Here is a 16,409-nt window from a genome sequence, read left to right as displayed (position 1 = left end):
TCAGTATTGATGGTTCGGCCGTTTTTTATCCAGCTGACGGTGGGTTTGGGAATGCCAGTGGCTTCGCAAGACAGGGTGGTCTGAACGTTGACTGTAACTGTCACATTGTTGCGGCTGTCAGCGATGGAAGGAGGGACTGAACGTTGAGAACAGAGGATCATAAAATTACTGGGTGCCTTGTGGGTGATTGCTTGAAAGTATTCATGTGTTTCGTATGCATGTATTTAGCACTCACCAAATACTTGAAGATCAACTCTCTTGCGCTGAGTTCCAGCCTGATTTGTTGCCATACACAGGTAGCGGCCAGTGTCGGTCACACGAGCTGAGTGGATGTTTAATGACCCATCCTCTGCAAATGTGTACCTGCACACATTTATACAAAGTGGGTAAGGTACAGCACAGAGGAAATACCAATAATTAAAAGTGGTTTTAAAAATATTAAAATCTATTTTCGAGATTAAAAAACCGGGAAACCATTATTACATGTTGTTCATCAAAAATAACTCTACATGCATTTTTAATACAATGATTTAAATACTTCTCATTTGAGATAGATCAAAAAGGTATCATTGTTATATGACCTGTGGATTTACCTGGGGTTGTTTCCTGACAATATGGCACCATGTTTCCTCCAGGTTACGCGAGGCGGTGGCACTCCACTTACGATACACTCAAGCACTGTTGGCTTGTTGATGTGCACTGACACTGTCTGGGAGCCTTCCTTGATAGTTGGGGCCACTGAGGGCACAGGTGACAGATATATAGGTTTTTACTCATTTGCAGCTGCGTAAAGATTTCAGCTCTAAAAAAGACAAATTCTCCTCTTCTTCAGCTCTATAAGAAAGGATATACAGTATCTCAATATGTATACAAGTTAAAGATAAAAGATGTAAATGTACCATTGACAGCCAGGTTAAACTGACGCGTGGTCTTGCCAGCAATGTTGGTGGCCACACATGTGTACTGAGCTCTGTCGCTGAGATCAGCCATGTTGATCTGTAAGTAGCGGCCACCGGACAGCATACGCAGACGGGCAGAGGCCTACAAAAGGTAAAAAGCAAGTTGTGAATACCTTTTAGGAGAAATTATAGAATTGTGTGGATAGTTGTTTGTTTGATTTCTGACCTGCAATGGTTGGCCATCTTTGAGCCAGGTGAGAGTTGGAGGTGGAACAGCATCAGACTTGCACTCCAGAGTCACCTGTCTGTTCTGCAGCACTGACACGTCCTGAGGTGTGCTCTCCCCCGCAATGTTAGGAGGAACTGTTACAGGAAAACCAGAAAGAGACCTTATTACTCACCTTATTATTTATTAATTGTCTAGACAAGTATGACATAAAATATATTAGCAAACAATTGTTACCTACGTACAGATTGACTGAATCATTCTTCTTTTGTACATGTAATATAAAGTAATTACCTCAAAGCTGTAAATTGTTTCCACAATTGTATGTACAGTGCACACTGTGTATTACACATTTGTGTTACCCACCATGCACTCGAACCAGGAACTCCTTGTCATCATCTCCTGCTGGACTGTTGGCTAAGCAGCTGTATCTGCCTGTGTCCTCCAGCTGAGTACAAGTATGACAAAACAAATATTGAAAAGATCCAAAATTGCTGCACTTGTGTTTTCATATACAGTATTTTAATGATTATATTTTGGGCTTTTTGTCTTTAATTGATATAACAACCACAGAGAGAGAGAGAGGGTGACAACATGCATCAAAGGGCAGCGAGTTGGACTCGAACCCAGGCCGCTTTAGTAAGCATTCAGCCTCCATACATTGGCCATCTGCTCTTTTTTTTTATAGAAAAGAGAAGGATTACATTTTATATATGAGAAATGGGATTTCACTGGAACCATCCCTGGTCACTGACCTGTGCTGAGGCCACACGGAGAACCTCTCCTCCCCGGAGGAGGCACAGGCTGTCTGTCTGTGGGAGCGGGCGTCCATCCTTCAGCCAGGTCAAAGAGGGTGTAGGGATACCGGAGGCCTCACACTGCAGCTCCAGGACATTATTAACCACAACAGATACTTCTGCTGGTACACCAGAGCCCTTGATGAGTGGAGGGTCTGAATAAGAAAACATAAACCAAACAATATATTCCTTTCACATCAATGATTCAAAATCAGAAGCTGGAGAATAAGGGCTACAATCTGCTTTACTCACCCAGCACTTTCAGGTTGAAGTGGCGGCTAGCTTGACCAGCGGTATTGTTAGCCACGCAGGTGTAACGTCCTGTATCATTGACCTGGGCCTGGATGATTTGCACAGTGGTATTCAAGTTGAGGAATGTCAGGTGGGGGTCAGTAATTAGAGTTAACCCTTCTTTGAGCCAGGACATAGTGGGGGTCGGGCTCCCATCAGCAATACACAGCAGAGAAGCCAAGTTTCCTCTGACTACAGTCACATCCTCTATGCTGCCTGCTCTATCCAGACCAGGAGGGACTGAGGAGAGTAAAAAAAATAACCGGTTAATTATTATTTATTGCTAAACAGTTTGCTTTGAATGGTGTTAGGTGATTTTCTCCTCAGATTTTAAAAGCGAGTTACGTTTTCAGACTCACCATGGACCTGTAGGTTATAATGTCTGTTGTCCACTCCTGCTCTGTTTGATGCGACGCAGGTATAGGTGCCACTGTCGGACACCTGAGTTCGGGTAATCCTAACAGATGCAAAAGGTCAAATATGTAAGTATCCTGTTACATTTTAACTAGGTGTAAAATACCCAACAAACTGTTGATTTTAACACTTTTTATTGTTAGTAGAGTAGTGAAATCTTTGGAACAGCATGTCACGGACAATGAAACCTTTTTTAAAGCAGCCCATTACAGTGCAATTGTTTTAGGCAGGGTGAATTTCCAAACTAATTTAATAGTAGGAAAACCTGCAGGATACAGCATTTCTTTAAATAGAGAAATACTTGGAAAAGTAAATTAACAAATAACAAAGATCTCTTTGCAAATTTTACAGATAAAGAATTACACCATTATTTCTATAACTGCTGACCGTCATTTTCCCACACACAGGAAACACAAGTTGTTCTTAATGCAGCACCATGTGTTACAAACTCTTGAGCCCTGTCCACTGACCTACCGGAGCACCTGTCCAGCAGAAAGCAGCCGTATGTGGGAGGACACTGGCAGAGGCAGGCCATTTCTCAGCCAGTTGAGCTGGGGCGGAGGAGAGCCTGCAGCAACACACTCAATGTTGACAGAACTGTCCAGAACTATGGTCAGCTGCTCAACTGTCTCGCTGTTGCCGTCTATCACAGGAGGCACTGAAAAAGTCAAATGGAAAGCAAAGTCAGTGACATGAAAACAAACTCCTTCTGCTATCACTGTTTGTACATGACGATACAAGTAGTACAATTAATGAAACCCACCATACACATTCAGATTGAATATCCTGTCTTCTTCTCCTGCAGTGTTGGTGGCCACACAGGTGTACTTGCCACTATCAGTGGTGTGAGCTCCAGTCACAGTGAGTGTGCTGCCATCTGGACTGATCCTGAACACAAAGGCAGCATCATATCATCATTATAACATCACTTATCATATTAGGGTTAGGGTTAGGGTTAGGGTATCAGCTTTACCTTAGCCCCTTGTTCCTTGTATTGTTTATGACTTCCCCGTCCTTCAACCACTGGATGGTTGGCGCCGGGGTTCCTTGAGTTTGACACACCATCTGGATGCTTTCATTTAGCAGGACTCCCATTTCACGGGGCAGCTCGGATCCAGAGATACTGGGAGGGACTAAGAGAGAATAACTGGTCTTAGCACAATACTATGAGAAAACATAAAAAAAGGTAATTACATATATTTGTATGACAACATAACATAAGAAGCTTGACAGAATACGGTTGACACTTAAAGCCTGACAAGAATATGACTATGGGGCTTATCTGGAAACAAAAGCTATTGCATTTCTTTAATTTGAAACTGGTCAATAGAAAAGGGTTATAACTCATTTACAGTGACTGAGGCTATGCATGTGCATGTACCTTGTATGGTAAGGTGGTAGCTCTTGCGTGCCTTGCCCTCCACGTTGGAGGCCACACACGTGTAAGTGCCTCTGTCAGAAAGTTGTGACCGTGCAATCTGTAGTTTGCTTCCTCCCGCAAAGATGTGCATCTCCAGAGACTCTGAGTTCTCTAAAGAAACATGAAGTTCATATGTTTGGTATATATGAAATGACAATGACAAAGCTACTGTACCTAGTTATGTAAGGTTACCCCTTTCCCTTTGCCCTCATCCACCGTTACTTATGTTTATATTCTTGGGTAAACTTGTTAAGAAAAACAGGTATTTTAACTTAAATGTAAGATACAGATGAATAATGAATTTCCTTTCCTAGGAGAACATCAACATACAAAACACTTTTTTGTTGTTTGTGTGATTCACAAAAGAGCTAGACCTAAACACAGGCGTACCTATGGGACGTCCATTCTTCAACCAGGTGAGGCTTGGAGGAGGGATTCCAGTAGCATCACAAGCAAAGGTGAATGGGTTACTGATGGTTTCCACCACACGCTCCTCTGCTGGGCCATCGATACTGGGAGGTACTGAAGAGAGAAATAGACACAAGATTTTCCTTTAATATTATATTCTAAGTCTTAAGTATTGTTTAAACATATAATGTGTTTTATTCATTTTCAGATAAAAAAAAATGAAGCTACCATAGATATTCAAGTGGAAGTTCTTGTCCACTTGTCCAGCAACGTTGGTGGCCTTGCAAACATACTGTCCAGTATCAGACACCTGAGGAACGGAAGAGACATATAAGGAAGATGTAAAAAAATAAAAACAGTAGTCAGCTATCAATAAAAAGTCAAATGTGCCAGAAGCTCGGTGAGCATTCCTGTGGAAGCCAAGCATTCATGTTAAATTATTAGGGCTGTCGAATTAACGCATTCATTTCGATTAATTAATCACAGAATAAATAACGCGACAAAATTTTTTACGCAGATTAATCACGCTCTTAGATGCACCTTGACTCTTTACGTCACCGACGCGGCGCGGCCACAGCAGCCTCCTCAACATGATGAAGCGGATGAGAAAACGCTACTTGGCCCAGTGAATGGAAAGTTTACATTTAATAAACTCCCGGATGTAACTGTAGATAGGAGCACCATTCTGTGTGATTCCTGCAGAAAATAATTTTCGTATCATCGCAGTACTTCTAGCCTGACATCATCTCAGAGCAAAGCACTTAGCAGCTAGCACCAAGGTGAGCGACCAGCCTCGTCAAAGCTCTCGATCAGGCATTCAGAAGCAGAATTAGTAAATCTACCTCTGACAGATTAACCAACTCAATCGCGAGATGGATTGCAATGGACTGCAGGCCAATTTAGTTTTACGGATAGCGTAACATAGTGCAAAAAAAATTGAGCAGCCTTGACATCTGAGAATGTAAACAAGCTAGTTTGTCTCAGCGACTGGCTGAGGGAGAAGTGAGAGGTATTGTGAGGCTGATGGGTCTGTTAAGTTACACTACATGTTGATAAATGAAACTGTTATGGCATATGTTGCCAGAGGAGACGTTTGCTTGGTTTTGTTAATTTTGTTGTACAAGAGATTGTTTATAGTACAATGAAAGATGTTAGGCTATCTTGTGGCAAACAAGATATTGGATATTGGTATTGAAATAAGACATGTTGACTAGTTTATAATGCCTACTCATTGATTCACTCATTTTCATTTGCCTGCAGTTACTAGTTACTTTTATTTATTGTTTTCCTGCAGGGAGACATGATACATTACTTATTTATGTGGTAGCTACTATGGCTGAGGCGACAAAGACAAGAGTTGCTGCTATAAAAATGTCTTTCAAAACAAAAACAAAGAAAAGACCTCACAGTAATGGCTACACTGTTTGACTTGACATGCGATCGCTGAAAGATGTTGTTGAAGAAAAAAACAAACAACATGGCATCCATTCATCTCTTGCCTCTGAGCCCTTGATCTGAAGCATCTGTCCCTCTGCCAGGATGCGCAGGTTTGCTGATTCTGTCACCATCCTGCCGTTCTTGTACCAGGTGATGGTGGGGGGAGGTACGGCGTTGGACTCACACTCCAGATTTACTGATTTCCCAACGAGCACATTCACCACCACAGGAGAATCCCCACTGCTGTCCTGGATACTTGGAGGAACTGAAAGGCAAAGAAGTAAAACATTTACCGTAGGTTTATGATGTAAAGTCAGGCTCTCAGTGTACATTAAACACAGTGTGGATGTGTACTGACCGAAAACTGTGAGATAGATGTGTTTGTAAGCCTCTCCTGCTGCGTTCATGGCCACACAGCTGTACTTTCCTCCGTCAGATACTTTTGCTTTCAGAATCTGTAGCGTACGACCACCTGAAGGCACAAATGGACACACAGACACATTCAGAATCGTCTGTTATCATGTAGTGTGTTGTTGATTAAATTCTGACCCAAGTTCGCAGTACCTGGCATGACGAGTGCATTGGTGTTGGCCTGAATGGGGCCCCTGTCATTTAGCCAGCTCAAAGTGGGAGGGGGGAAACCAGTAGCTTCACAGGAAAGAGACACAAAGTTGTTCACCACCACAGTCACAGTCTCAGGACTCAGGCCGATAATGGTGGGAGGTACTGAGAGGAAAAAGATAAGAAACATTCAGTACAGCAAACAGTGTTTTTGTGAGTGCAGTCTTTAACAGTGTAAAAAGTAAAAACAGTATTTTTTACATGAGAGTAAATTTATCTTCAGTTCCTCTTTTCACAACAACTTGATAAAATAAGACAAATTAGAATCACATGTAAATGTGATTTACGATTTCACATGTGACTTACCATGAACATTAAGGTTAAAGGATTTTTCTGCACTTCCAGCCGTATTGTCAGCCACACACACATAGCGCCCTGTTTCGGACACCTGAGCAGTCAACACCTGATGGTTGGGAAATATGGAGAAATGTAGAATCCAGTAAGAGTACAGGTCTACTGTAAATAGACAGAATATATTTGAGTGATGGAGCGTTTCCGTCTAATAGGAAAGATATTCCATTGTCTGATGTGTCTGGACCATAGAAAGTTACTTGAAAGTTACTCTCAGAACTTTGACAGTAAAAGCTTCATAAATGTATTCATGGCATGGAACTTTTGTTGACTGTATTACATTATACAAGGGTTTCTATTTTCAGATCCTTTTATAGGAAACTGGTATATTATAGTAGAGTGAAAAAATGGGCATTGAGACATGTTGAGAACAACCATCTGTGCTTCCTGGTTGTTTACCTGAAGTGTTCGCCCATTGGACAGGATCCTATGTGGCCCATCAGAGCTGACTGGCTGGCTGTCCTTAAACCAGGTGATCTTGGGGGCGGGGTTTCCATCCACGTGACACTCCAGTTGGGTAGTTTTGTTGACTAAGACTGTGACTTCATCAGGCAAATCGCTGTCTGTTCCCCGTATGGTCGGGGGCACTGATGCAGGACATAAATATACAAAGAGAATCAGAAATCGGATCAGGTTCATTGCCAAGTAGGTTTTGAAATAGAAGGAATTGTGTGCATAACAATAAACATGGTAGAGAAAATAAAAAATAAAAGCAAGTACATTAGTATAGTTTATAGTTTTATGCATGAATGGGCAAAAATTCAGAGTATAATCTATAGAGAATATGTACAATGTACAGAGATAATAGTCCAAAAGATGTTCGTTAATGTGAGCGATTGTGACAGATGTGGAGAATTTAATTTAATGTAACATGTAGTGTCTGTGGGGCGGGATGGGAGTCAGTGTCAGTGGGGGTTTTGTTGATGAGGCCAGCTGCAGATGGAAATAAACTCTTTTTGTTGCGGGAGGTTTTGGTCCTAATGGGCAGCAACCTCCTGCCAAAGGGGCGTGGTTGTTTTGTGTAAATGAAAACATTCCCTCCAGCTGAGTTGAACTCACTGAAAAGTGTTTTTACTCACATAACACTCTAACATCATACTGAATGGAGTCTTCTCCTGCTTCGTTGATAGCCACGCACGTGTACCTTCCTGAGTCTTCAGCCTGGGATCTGGGAATCTGTAAAACTCGCCCACCTGTGAAGAAGGCCGTCAAAGGTTAGTATAAACTCTGTCTTGCTCCCTCTCTTTCTGTCTGTTTTATTTGTCAACTCACCTGGCAAGATCAGAACTTTGTCATTGGAAGTCTGCAGTTGTCCATCTTTGTACCAGGTGAGTGTTGGAGGAGGGACAGCATTGGTCTCACAATACAGAGAGATAGGATTGTTGAGAATCACATCTCGGACATCCCCTCCAAAGCCTGGGGGAGACTTGCTATCACCAACTCCACCAGGCCTGTTGAAATGAGGTGGAACTGAAAAGGGAAAAAATAGAAGCAAAGAGTTTAAGCCCTTCATTGAGCATTTTTGGAAACTTTATTTCCAAAGTGCTATGGCTCCGCATTTATCTCAAAGGATGTTGACTCTAAAATTAATGGTATTATTTTGAAATAAAAAACTTTTTGTAGCAGTTATTAACCATTTTCAACATGCAGTTTTAGTTTCACAATAAACACACACAACAGCACGAGAAATTCTCTTTGAGTTCATGAAATACACAAATAGTCTCAGTTAACACATCGGCATCAGTCAACCCAGTTCACCTTGTATATTTACATCAAAGTCCTTCTCATCCTCTCCAGCTATATTAGTGGCTACACAGGTGTAGCGGCCAGTGTCTGACACCTGAGCATGCTTGATCTGAGCAATACGACCGTTGGCTGTAATGGACACATGGTCATCTGCCCGCAGGATCTGCGGAGGAAAAAAGGCATGAGAGGGAAGGATCAGAGTAGCGTTTATAGGTTGTTGTTTTTTCCTCCCATAATCTCCCATGGAATCAAATCAGATTTCTACCTGTCCGTCCTTGTACCACTGCAGTGCTGGGGTAGGGAAGGCCTGAGCTGCACACTCAAGGGTCAATGTGCTGTTGACCTTGATCTTGACCTCTTTAGGGGCCAGTCCTTCCCCTGGGATATCATTCTTATTGATCTGAGGAGGAACTGGAGTCAAGAAACATGTTTTAGATTACATTGACATAATGTAGGTATGTTTATATGATAATCATCAATTTACAGATTGAATGTCACAAAGACAATTATTGCTAAATATTAGATCCCTGATAATTACTATCAGTTCACTTGTTCATGTAAGCATATGAAAGAGGTTGTGCTAGAACTGAGATGTTTATAGTGTACTCACTAGGACTGCCCCCTCTTATTCGATTAGTCGACTAATCTGTCGTTTTGTTCTCAGTCCACTAAGATTTCTTTAGTCAATTGGTCATTTTTTAATACTTTTTCATGCTGAAGACACTTATACACAAAGTACATCTGTGGTAAACACAAGATTTAAAGTGGCGCTTTTGCGTGATTATTTTTGGAGAAACTTAGTTTTACAGATCTGTCGATTATATCAACTAATCGATTAGTTGACAAAACCGATGAGCGTCAGTTGACTAAGAAAGCCTGTAGTCAAGCACAACCCTAGTACTCTCCTTTTCTTTCCTGGTAAAGAAAGATACAACAAAGAAACAGAAATCTCACCATAAACCTTGACCTCATAGTGCTTCAGTTTCTCTCCAGCCTCATTAGTGGCCACACAGGTATATCTCCCAGCATCCTCTTCTTTAGCATTGAGAATCTGCAGGGTGCGCCCACCTGTGAAAGCACGGGTGATGAATGATGTACCGTGCTACTGTTTTCTATTCAGTTCGACTTGTTATGTGAATATGATCTCAAACCTGGAAGGACTCTGACATTGCGACTGGACTCAAACGGCGTGCCGTCCTTGAGCCAAGTGATGAGAGCAGGAGGGTAGGATTGGACTTCACACGCCAGAGAGGTGGGGCTGCTCAGAGTTACTGTCACCTCCTCTGAAGAACCGTCAGGACCTGACCCGGCAATGGTGGGAGAAACTGGCAAAAAACAAAAAAGATTAGAGAAATGAAACCTAGAAAACACCCTCTAAATTGATCTTAAATATTCAAAAGCATTGTGCTTGTACCCAGGACATTGAGGTTGAAGTGCCGGCTGCGTTCCCCTGCACTGTTGGATGCCAGGCAGCTGTACCTGCCGGTGTCTGCAATTTGGGCCCCAGAGATTTGAAGAAAACGGCCATGAGAAAGAACTTGGTGTCGTCTGTCAGGCACTAACAGTTGTCCATCTTTCAGCCATTTAATCTCTGGTACAGGGTTACCTGACAAATTATTAGGTGATGTTAGAGATTAATGTAATTTACCTTAATAAATTGAGAAATTTCATCAGCAAAACATGTGATTTAGACGTCAATGTGGAGATGTATGTATTATGTCATTTACCTGAGGCCTCACAGGTGAGAGTAGTGTTGTGTTTCTCCTTGACTTTAGTATCCACCACAGTTCCCTCGTCCACAATTCTTGGTGGAACTGTTGAATCAGACTGAAAATCAATTACATGGTTCTCACTGTCTTCCCATTCATTAAAATCTCTTCAGATTGGTGTTAAATTAAATCATAGGATCTATAAATATAAACACATTTTCACACCTGACAGATTTTTATTGTATTTATTGAAATGCATTTTAATCGGTTTAGTGAAGATGACATTTTCATTCAATATGATGCGTTAAAATATTAAAATAGCTTTATATTATCTTTACCGAGGATGTCGAGGTCAAAGTTCTTCTTTTCCTCTCCAGCGCTGTTAGACACGATACAGGTGTACCTCCCAGCATCCTCTACTGCAGCGTGCATTAGACGCAGGCTCCGGCCCCCTAGAGAAGCCAATCATCGCCATTTATTTATTGTTATAGTGTTTTCAAAGGCTGTCAGCATAAACCTGCCCTTTTTTTTTATATATATAAAAGGAAAACATACCATGGATGTTTAAACAACATTTAAAGTCTGTTGAAAGTAAGTCACCCCACAAAATTGGGATCAATTAACAGAAAGAATTTAGACTCTGGGGCTCACAGCTGTTAAAACATTTACAAATCACTTTGAATGAGATTCAAGACAAATTGCATCTGTCTCTAAAAACAACTTTGTCTTAACAGGGTTCATGAGACTCTCCTGAGAGAACATGTGACAAACATACAATGTGAACTCTGCACTGAAATAACCTCCTATACTACATCTCACACATAACTCAACACCTTGACATTATTTAGCAGACGCTCTTATCCAAAGCGACTTACATTGAACTACAGGGACAGTCTCCCTGGAGCAACTCAGGGTTAAGTACCTTGCTCAGGGGTACAATGGTGGCAGCCTGGTATTGAACTCACGACCACTAGGCTATCACTACCCATTATCCTGAGCTCATGCTTAAATGCGCCAACTTAGCGGAGAATGGTACTTTTAGTTGTGCACAAGCGATTTAGGTAGTATGTTTAGGTTAAGGGGTTTAATTTTGAAGCACCTAATACATTGTATATAATTGTTTAAAAAAACAGTTAAAAGCAATTGCTCCTGTTTGTTTTCTTTCACAAATCTCTGCCTGTTTAATTTGGCCCCAGTTGCAATGATGCTATTATTACATGTAATTACTTGTGATGTATTATAACTGCTTGGCCTTTAAAACCCACCTAGTAAGCAAAATAGTTCAAGTTACTTAAATCTGGGCTATTATTCATATTCTTGGTGGCTTGCTTTCCTTGAATCTTTTCCTTCATGAATGGGACACTACAAAAAAATAATTGTATAGATGTTTGATATGTGATGTGACATACAACATGGGGTGGTCAAGCTTAAAACACTATTGACATTTTAATCAAGTTTATCAAGCCCAGAAAGTCAAGCAGTAACTCACCTGAGAGCACGCGCACAGAGCTCGTAACATTGATTGGCCGACCGTCCTTCAGCCAGGTGATGGCAGGAAGAGGGATGCCAGAAGCCTCGCAGCTCAGAGCAACTGGGTTCTTCACTACAACACTCACATTTTCTGGCAACTGCACCTGACCAATTATACTAGGTGGGACTGAACAAGTGGGAGAGGAAATATGGGAAAAAGACAGAAAGGAAAATGTCAGACCTTGAGATGGACTGTAACTCTCCAAAGTGAAGAACCACATTTAAAAAACATTTGATAATTCATACCATGTACACTGATGTCATGCCTGCTGTCAGCCTGTCCTGCCACATTAACAGCGATACAGGTGTAGCGTCCTGTGTCTGACACCTTAGCATCTTTAATCTGCAACAGCCTCCCCTCATTCAGGACCTTTGCACCGTGCTGGCCTGTGATAGGCCGGCCATCTTTCAGCCATGTGACGGCTGGTCGTGGCACGCCCTCTGCAGCACACTGTAAGGTCACATCACCTCCTTTTGTCACAGCAACGTTATTGGTGTCACCCTCGCTGCGTCTGATAGAAGGGCGGACTGAAGTGAGAGAAGCAAGTGAGTTGATGTTCATGCTCCCTCAGGAGATGCTAAGCTCTTATAGCCCAGCTAACATATATTAAATATGTATTGTCAATGGTGCCACATTATTTAATAGATTTTATTATTGCATAGACGTATACCTTTCTGTCAAACTGACAGTTGCATCGTAAGTGTATCCAGTTATCTGCATTATGTGTTAGTCATTTTAAACATTGTAACTGTCATGCTTCTCTTGATTTTTGTTTTATTAAAGTAAGCATCCCTTTAGTGTCTTACACTCAGTCTAAGCCCTGGTCCAAAATACTAGAAATAAAGAATAATAAAGAAGTTTTTTGTGGACTGTTCCTTCCTCTTTTAACATCCTCAACACACAACTGTTGCTTCCCGACATATAAAATCCATTAACAGCATCCCCTTAACTATTTAAAGCAAGTATTTACCAGCCTGTAACTGATTAGAGTTCTCTGACAAAACAACAACTGAAATGACTTTGATCTCTAGATCACAGATCTGGTGGCACACACGTACCATAAACCTGCAGGCTGTACTCCTTGGAAGTGGTGCCAGCTGCGCTGGAGGCTGTGCAGGAGTAGGAAGCTGTATCTGTCCTCTCAGCACTGGAGATGTGCAGCTGGCGACCTCCTGACAAAACCCTGACCCGTTGGTCCGACTTAAGCTCAGAACCTGGGACACACACAAAGCACAGGTTAGGTATGGTGTTCAAACACGTCACCCACACAGTGTTCAGTGCATCACACAATGTCCATATAGCAAATTCCTTTTGCTCTTGTTGTCTTACCGTCCTTCCTCCAGGTTAGGCTGGGGGGCGGTATGCCACTGGACTCACACACCAAGGTGATGAGACTTCCTTCCACCACAGTCATAGGAGACACGTCCTCTGAGCCACGGACACTGGGAGAAACTGTAATAATGACAGGACACCAAAAGGAGGCGCTCACATCTCATTGAAGTTACATGCTGGTGCATTTCACTGAGTACGAAAGTGAGTCGAGCAAAACCTAACACAGTGCTGTGACATGTTTGAAAATGTAAGAGGAAATAAAATGTAAATAGGGAAAATGTTATAAGTAGTCAGTTTAAAAACAGGTAAATATAGTAACAGGCCCATGCAGTCTTTCATAGCGAGTTGTTTTATTTTTGTCAAAATCAACGTCAGAATCAGCTTCTTAGACACAAACACAAACACATTCTTATGAGCAGAATAACAAACAAATTAAGCCAAAAAATGAAGATAGACTCACCCCAGACATTGAGGTTATAGTTCTTCTCTGTTTTCCCAGCAACATTGGTGGCTTCACAGGAATACCTGCCTGAATCCTGCACCTGGGCACTATCGACCTAGCAATTAGATCCATAAACAAATCATGAGATATGGTAACAATACCCTGACAAACTCTAAACTGTATAGCCAAGAAACAGTATATTAAAACGAAAATAAAAAAAGGTGAATAGTAAAAGGACAAAGGTTTTGATTAGGAGGAGCCACAGAAACATATAACACCTACAACAAAGTGAGTACTTCAAGCCGTATCAAAAAGATTTAGAAAACCGTTTCATAAAGTCTCGCTGTGGTTATACCTTGAGCACACTCCCATCCGCTGAGAGAGTCAGACCAGGCTTCCTGAAGAGTGGGCGGCCATCTTTGCGCCAGGAGAGGGTCGGTGGAGGGATTGCATCGCTCTGACAGTGCAGCTCCACTGGCCGACCGAGCATCACCGTGGCATTCACCTCCTCGCCCTTGATGTTAGGCGGCACTGTGGCAGACATGAAGGCAAGCTACTGAAAATGTTTCCCTGACAGATTGAAGACAATTATGTAAACAAAATTTGACACCTAATACATTACTCAAATGCTCTTTTCATTAATTGAGAGTGAAAGTTAGCCCGCTAGGCCATCGTTATTGCTGTAAACTTTTCATATTACCTCATAAGCTAAGAGAGTAATCGCTTCCTGAGATGCACATGTTCTGTTAAATTGAGCATCTGGTGCTCTTTAAGCACTAATTCTATCTTGGGCTATGACAGCATCATCAAACCAGTTCAACATTTGTTTGTGGTATTACAATCAGAGAAGCTTTAAATCCAAGACGTTTGTGAAACCTAATCTCCATGCAAATTGCTAACATGCACTGAGATGCATAATGACTCTGGAGCAAAGAAATTCCCATAAGAATGTTTTAGTGGCCTGTGACTGTGACTGTGACAACAAAATGTCGCTGAGACCGGTTAACTAGATTTCTTATAACATTTCTGGGACTTCTGAGCCACAGAGAGGCAAACAGTGGGAAATAGTTAGTTGACAATTTTGTGTAACAACTCAGGAAATGTCTGGAGGTCTCCAGCCCATTAATGACAATGTCTCTATTCTAACAGAACACTTGACATCTATGTCAAGTGGCAGTTTTGTTCATCTAAGCTTCTGTTTATCGGCTGAATAGTCCCCCCCTTTTTGGGTGAATCTGGCCTGGTCTAGAAAATGACAGCTGGCCAATTTCCCCTGCAGTAGGGTCATTGGGGAAAGACAGAAACAGGCCCTCAGCTCAGCCTTTGGCCAGACACAGGAAGCTACAGAAGAATGGTAGCAATTACCACAACAAATCTGCCTTTATTTCTCTAGACAAGCTCCTTTTGATCTTTCTGAGGAAATGCATGTCATGTGGATGCTTGTAGTCTGCATACATACATTCAAACAGACAGGGACAGACACACACAAGCACAGACTCTATATATAAACTACGTGTCTCCTATTACCTCAGTGACATTAGCTTTGATCAGACTTGTATAACAACTGATCTGCCATCAAGCTCAGCTCTGTGTAGAAAACTGACATGGTTTATTTAAATGCTAAACTTAGTCAAATCAGACTTCCTCTCCAGCCACATGTTTTGCTCGAGGACTTTTTCAAATATTGTTTTGTGCTGGATCTGGTGCTCTGTTTGAAAAACAGTCAGCCATCACTATTACTCAGTAAAACAAAAGAACAAAGAAAATACATTAAAGTTATGAACAGGAAGTCCTAAGGAGAAGAATTTAAACATAACTACTTTTCTTTCAAGCATGCCTGCCAACAACTTACCAAAGGAAACAAATGTCTCCTAATTATTTTTTCAATTAATACATAAATAATATACAATGAGTGAATGTGTCCAAACTTTATATATATATATATATATATATATGTGTGTGTGTGTGTGTGTGTAGTATAGTATATATATAGTACATGTAACAAATATTACAAAAAGTGATTTACTCACCATACACCCTCAGGTCGTACTCTCTATGTTGTTCTCCTCCGGCGTTGACAGCCACACAGGTGTACCTGCCTGTATCACTAACCAGAGCACTGTTCAGAGACAGCACTCTGCCACCAGACAACACCTGGGAGGGAGACAGATACAGGTCAGACACAACACACACACACACACACACACACACACAGATACACACACACCACACACACTCACGCACACGCACACACACACACACACACACACACACACACACACACACACACACACACACACACACACACTATCACAGCCATGAACAAAACCTACAGAATAATACCATCACATGATATGCCTATTCATAAAAATGTAGGCATATAATGTACGGTACCTATATGTCTAATTGAATTCTTGTCTAATTTGACATTATGCCATATTTTGCCATTTAATTCAAATCTATATAATCATAGTGATATGACTTTAGAATAATGTGTATACACCTGTATGCCATGTGAAACGCTTGCCACGGGGCTGCCATCTTTAAGCCATGTGAGGCTGGGCAGAGGAACACCGGTGGCCTCACACGCCAGCCTGGCAGCTTCGTTCACCACAACTGTTACTGTACCACCTTGGCTGGAGATGACCGGAGGCACTGCGAGGAAGGAAATGGAAATGATTGCCATTGCGAAAATGCATGACATTTATTCAAATACAGAACATTCTTCAATGCTGCCGGAGTGTTAAGAAGTTGGATAAGGTGGATAATTGAATCATATCTTAAC

General features: G+C 41.6%; 1 protein-coding gene across 1 annotated transcript in view; it reads right to left on the bottom strand.

Annotated features, from left to right (window-relative positions):
- Positions 1-16,409, bottom strand: part of hmcn1 (hemicentin 1) — an 85,206-nt gene that overhangs the window by 15,154 nt on the left and 53,643 nt on the right. Inside the window, 37 exon segments of the mRNA XM_029430034.1 lie at positions 1-136; positions 236-363; positions 594-738; positions 900-1,041; positions 1,126-1,262; positions 1,492-1,573; positions 1,881-2,077; positions 2,175-2,453; positions 2,573-2,670; positions 3,102-3,285; positions 3,391-3,515; positions 3,601-3,760; positions 4,009-4,158; positions 4,438-4,569; positions 4,684-4,765; positions 5,955-6,157; positions 6,251-6,364; positions 6,457-6,618; positions 6,820-6,916; positions 7,264-7,451; positions 7,944-8,057; positions 8,137-8,334; positions 8,623-8,773; positions 8,876-9,021; positions 9,565-9,678; positions 9,762-9,935; positions 10,025-10,216; positions 10,338-10,424; positions 10,658-10,771; positions 11,809-11,976; positions 12,096-12,377; positions 12,909-13,064; positions 13,180-13,302; positions 13,643-13,739; positions 13,980-14,155; positions 15,655-15,778; positions 16,128-16,279. The exon segment at positions 1-136 is cut by the window's left edge and continues 21 nt beyond it. Of these exon segments, the coding sequence (XP_029285894.1) occupies positions 1-136; positions 236-363; positions 594-738; positions 900-1,041; positions 1,126-1,262; positions 1,492-1,573; positions 1,881-2,077; positions 2,175-2,453; positions 2,573-2,670; positions 3,102-3,285; positions 3,391-3,515; positions 3,601-3,760; positions 4,009-4,158; positions 4,438-4,569; positions 4,684-4,765; positions 5,955-6,157; positions 6,251-6,364; positions 6,457-6,618; positions 6,820-6,916; positions 7,264-7,451; positions 7,944-8,057; positions 8,137-8,334; positions 8,623-8,773; positions 8,876-9,021; positions 9,565-9,678; positions 9,762-9,935; positions 10,025-10,216; positions 10,338-10,424; positions 10,658-10,771; positions 11,809-11,976; positions 12,096-12,377; positions 12,909-13,064; positions 13,180-13,302; positions 13,643-13,739; positions 13,980-14,155; positions 15,655-15,778; positions 16,128-16,279 (5,509 nt within the window).

The sequence above is a fragment of the Cottoperca gobio genome, chromosome 4, assembly GCF_900634415.1.
Source record: "Cottoperca gobio chromosome 4, fCotGob3.1, whole genome shotgun sequence".
Taxonomy (NCBI): Eukaryota; Metazoa; Chordata; class Actinopteri; order Perciformes; family Bovichtidae; genus Cottoperca; species Cottoperca gobio.
The sequence above is the reverse complement of the archived record's forward strand: the minus strand, read 5'-3'. Positions and strand labels throughout refer to the sequence as shown.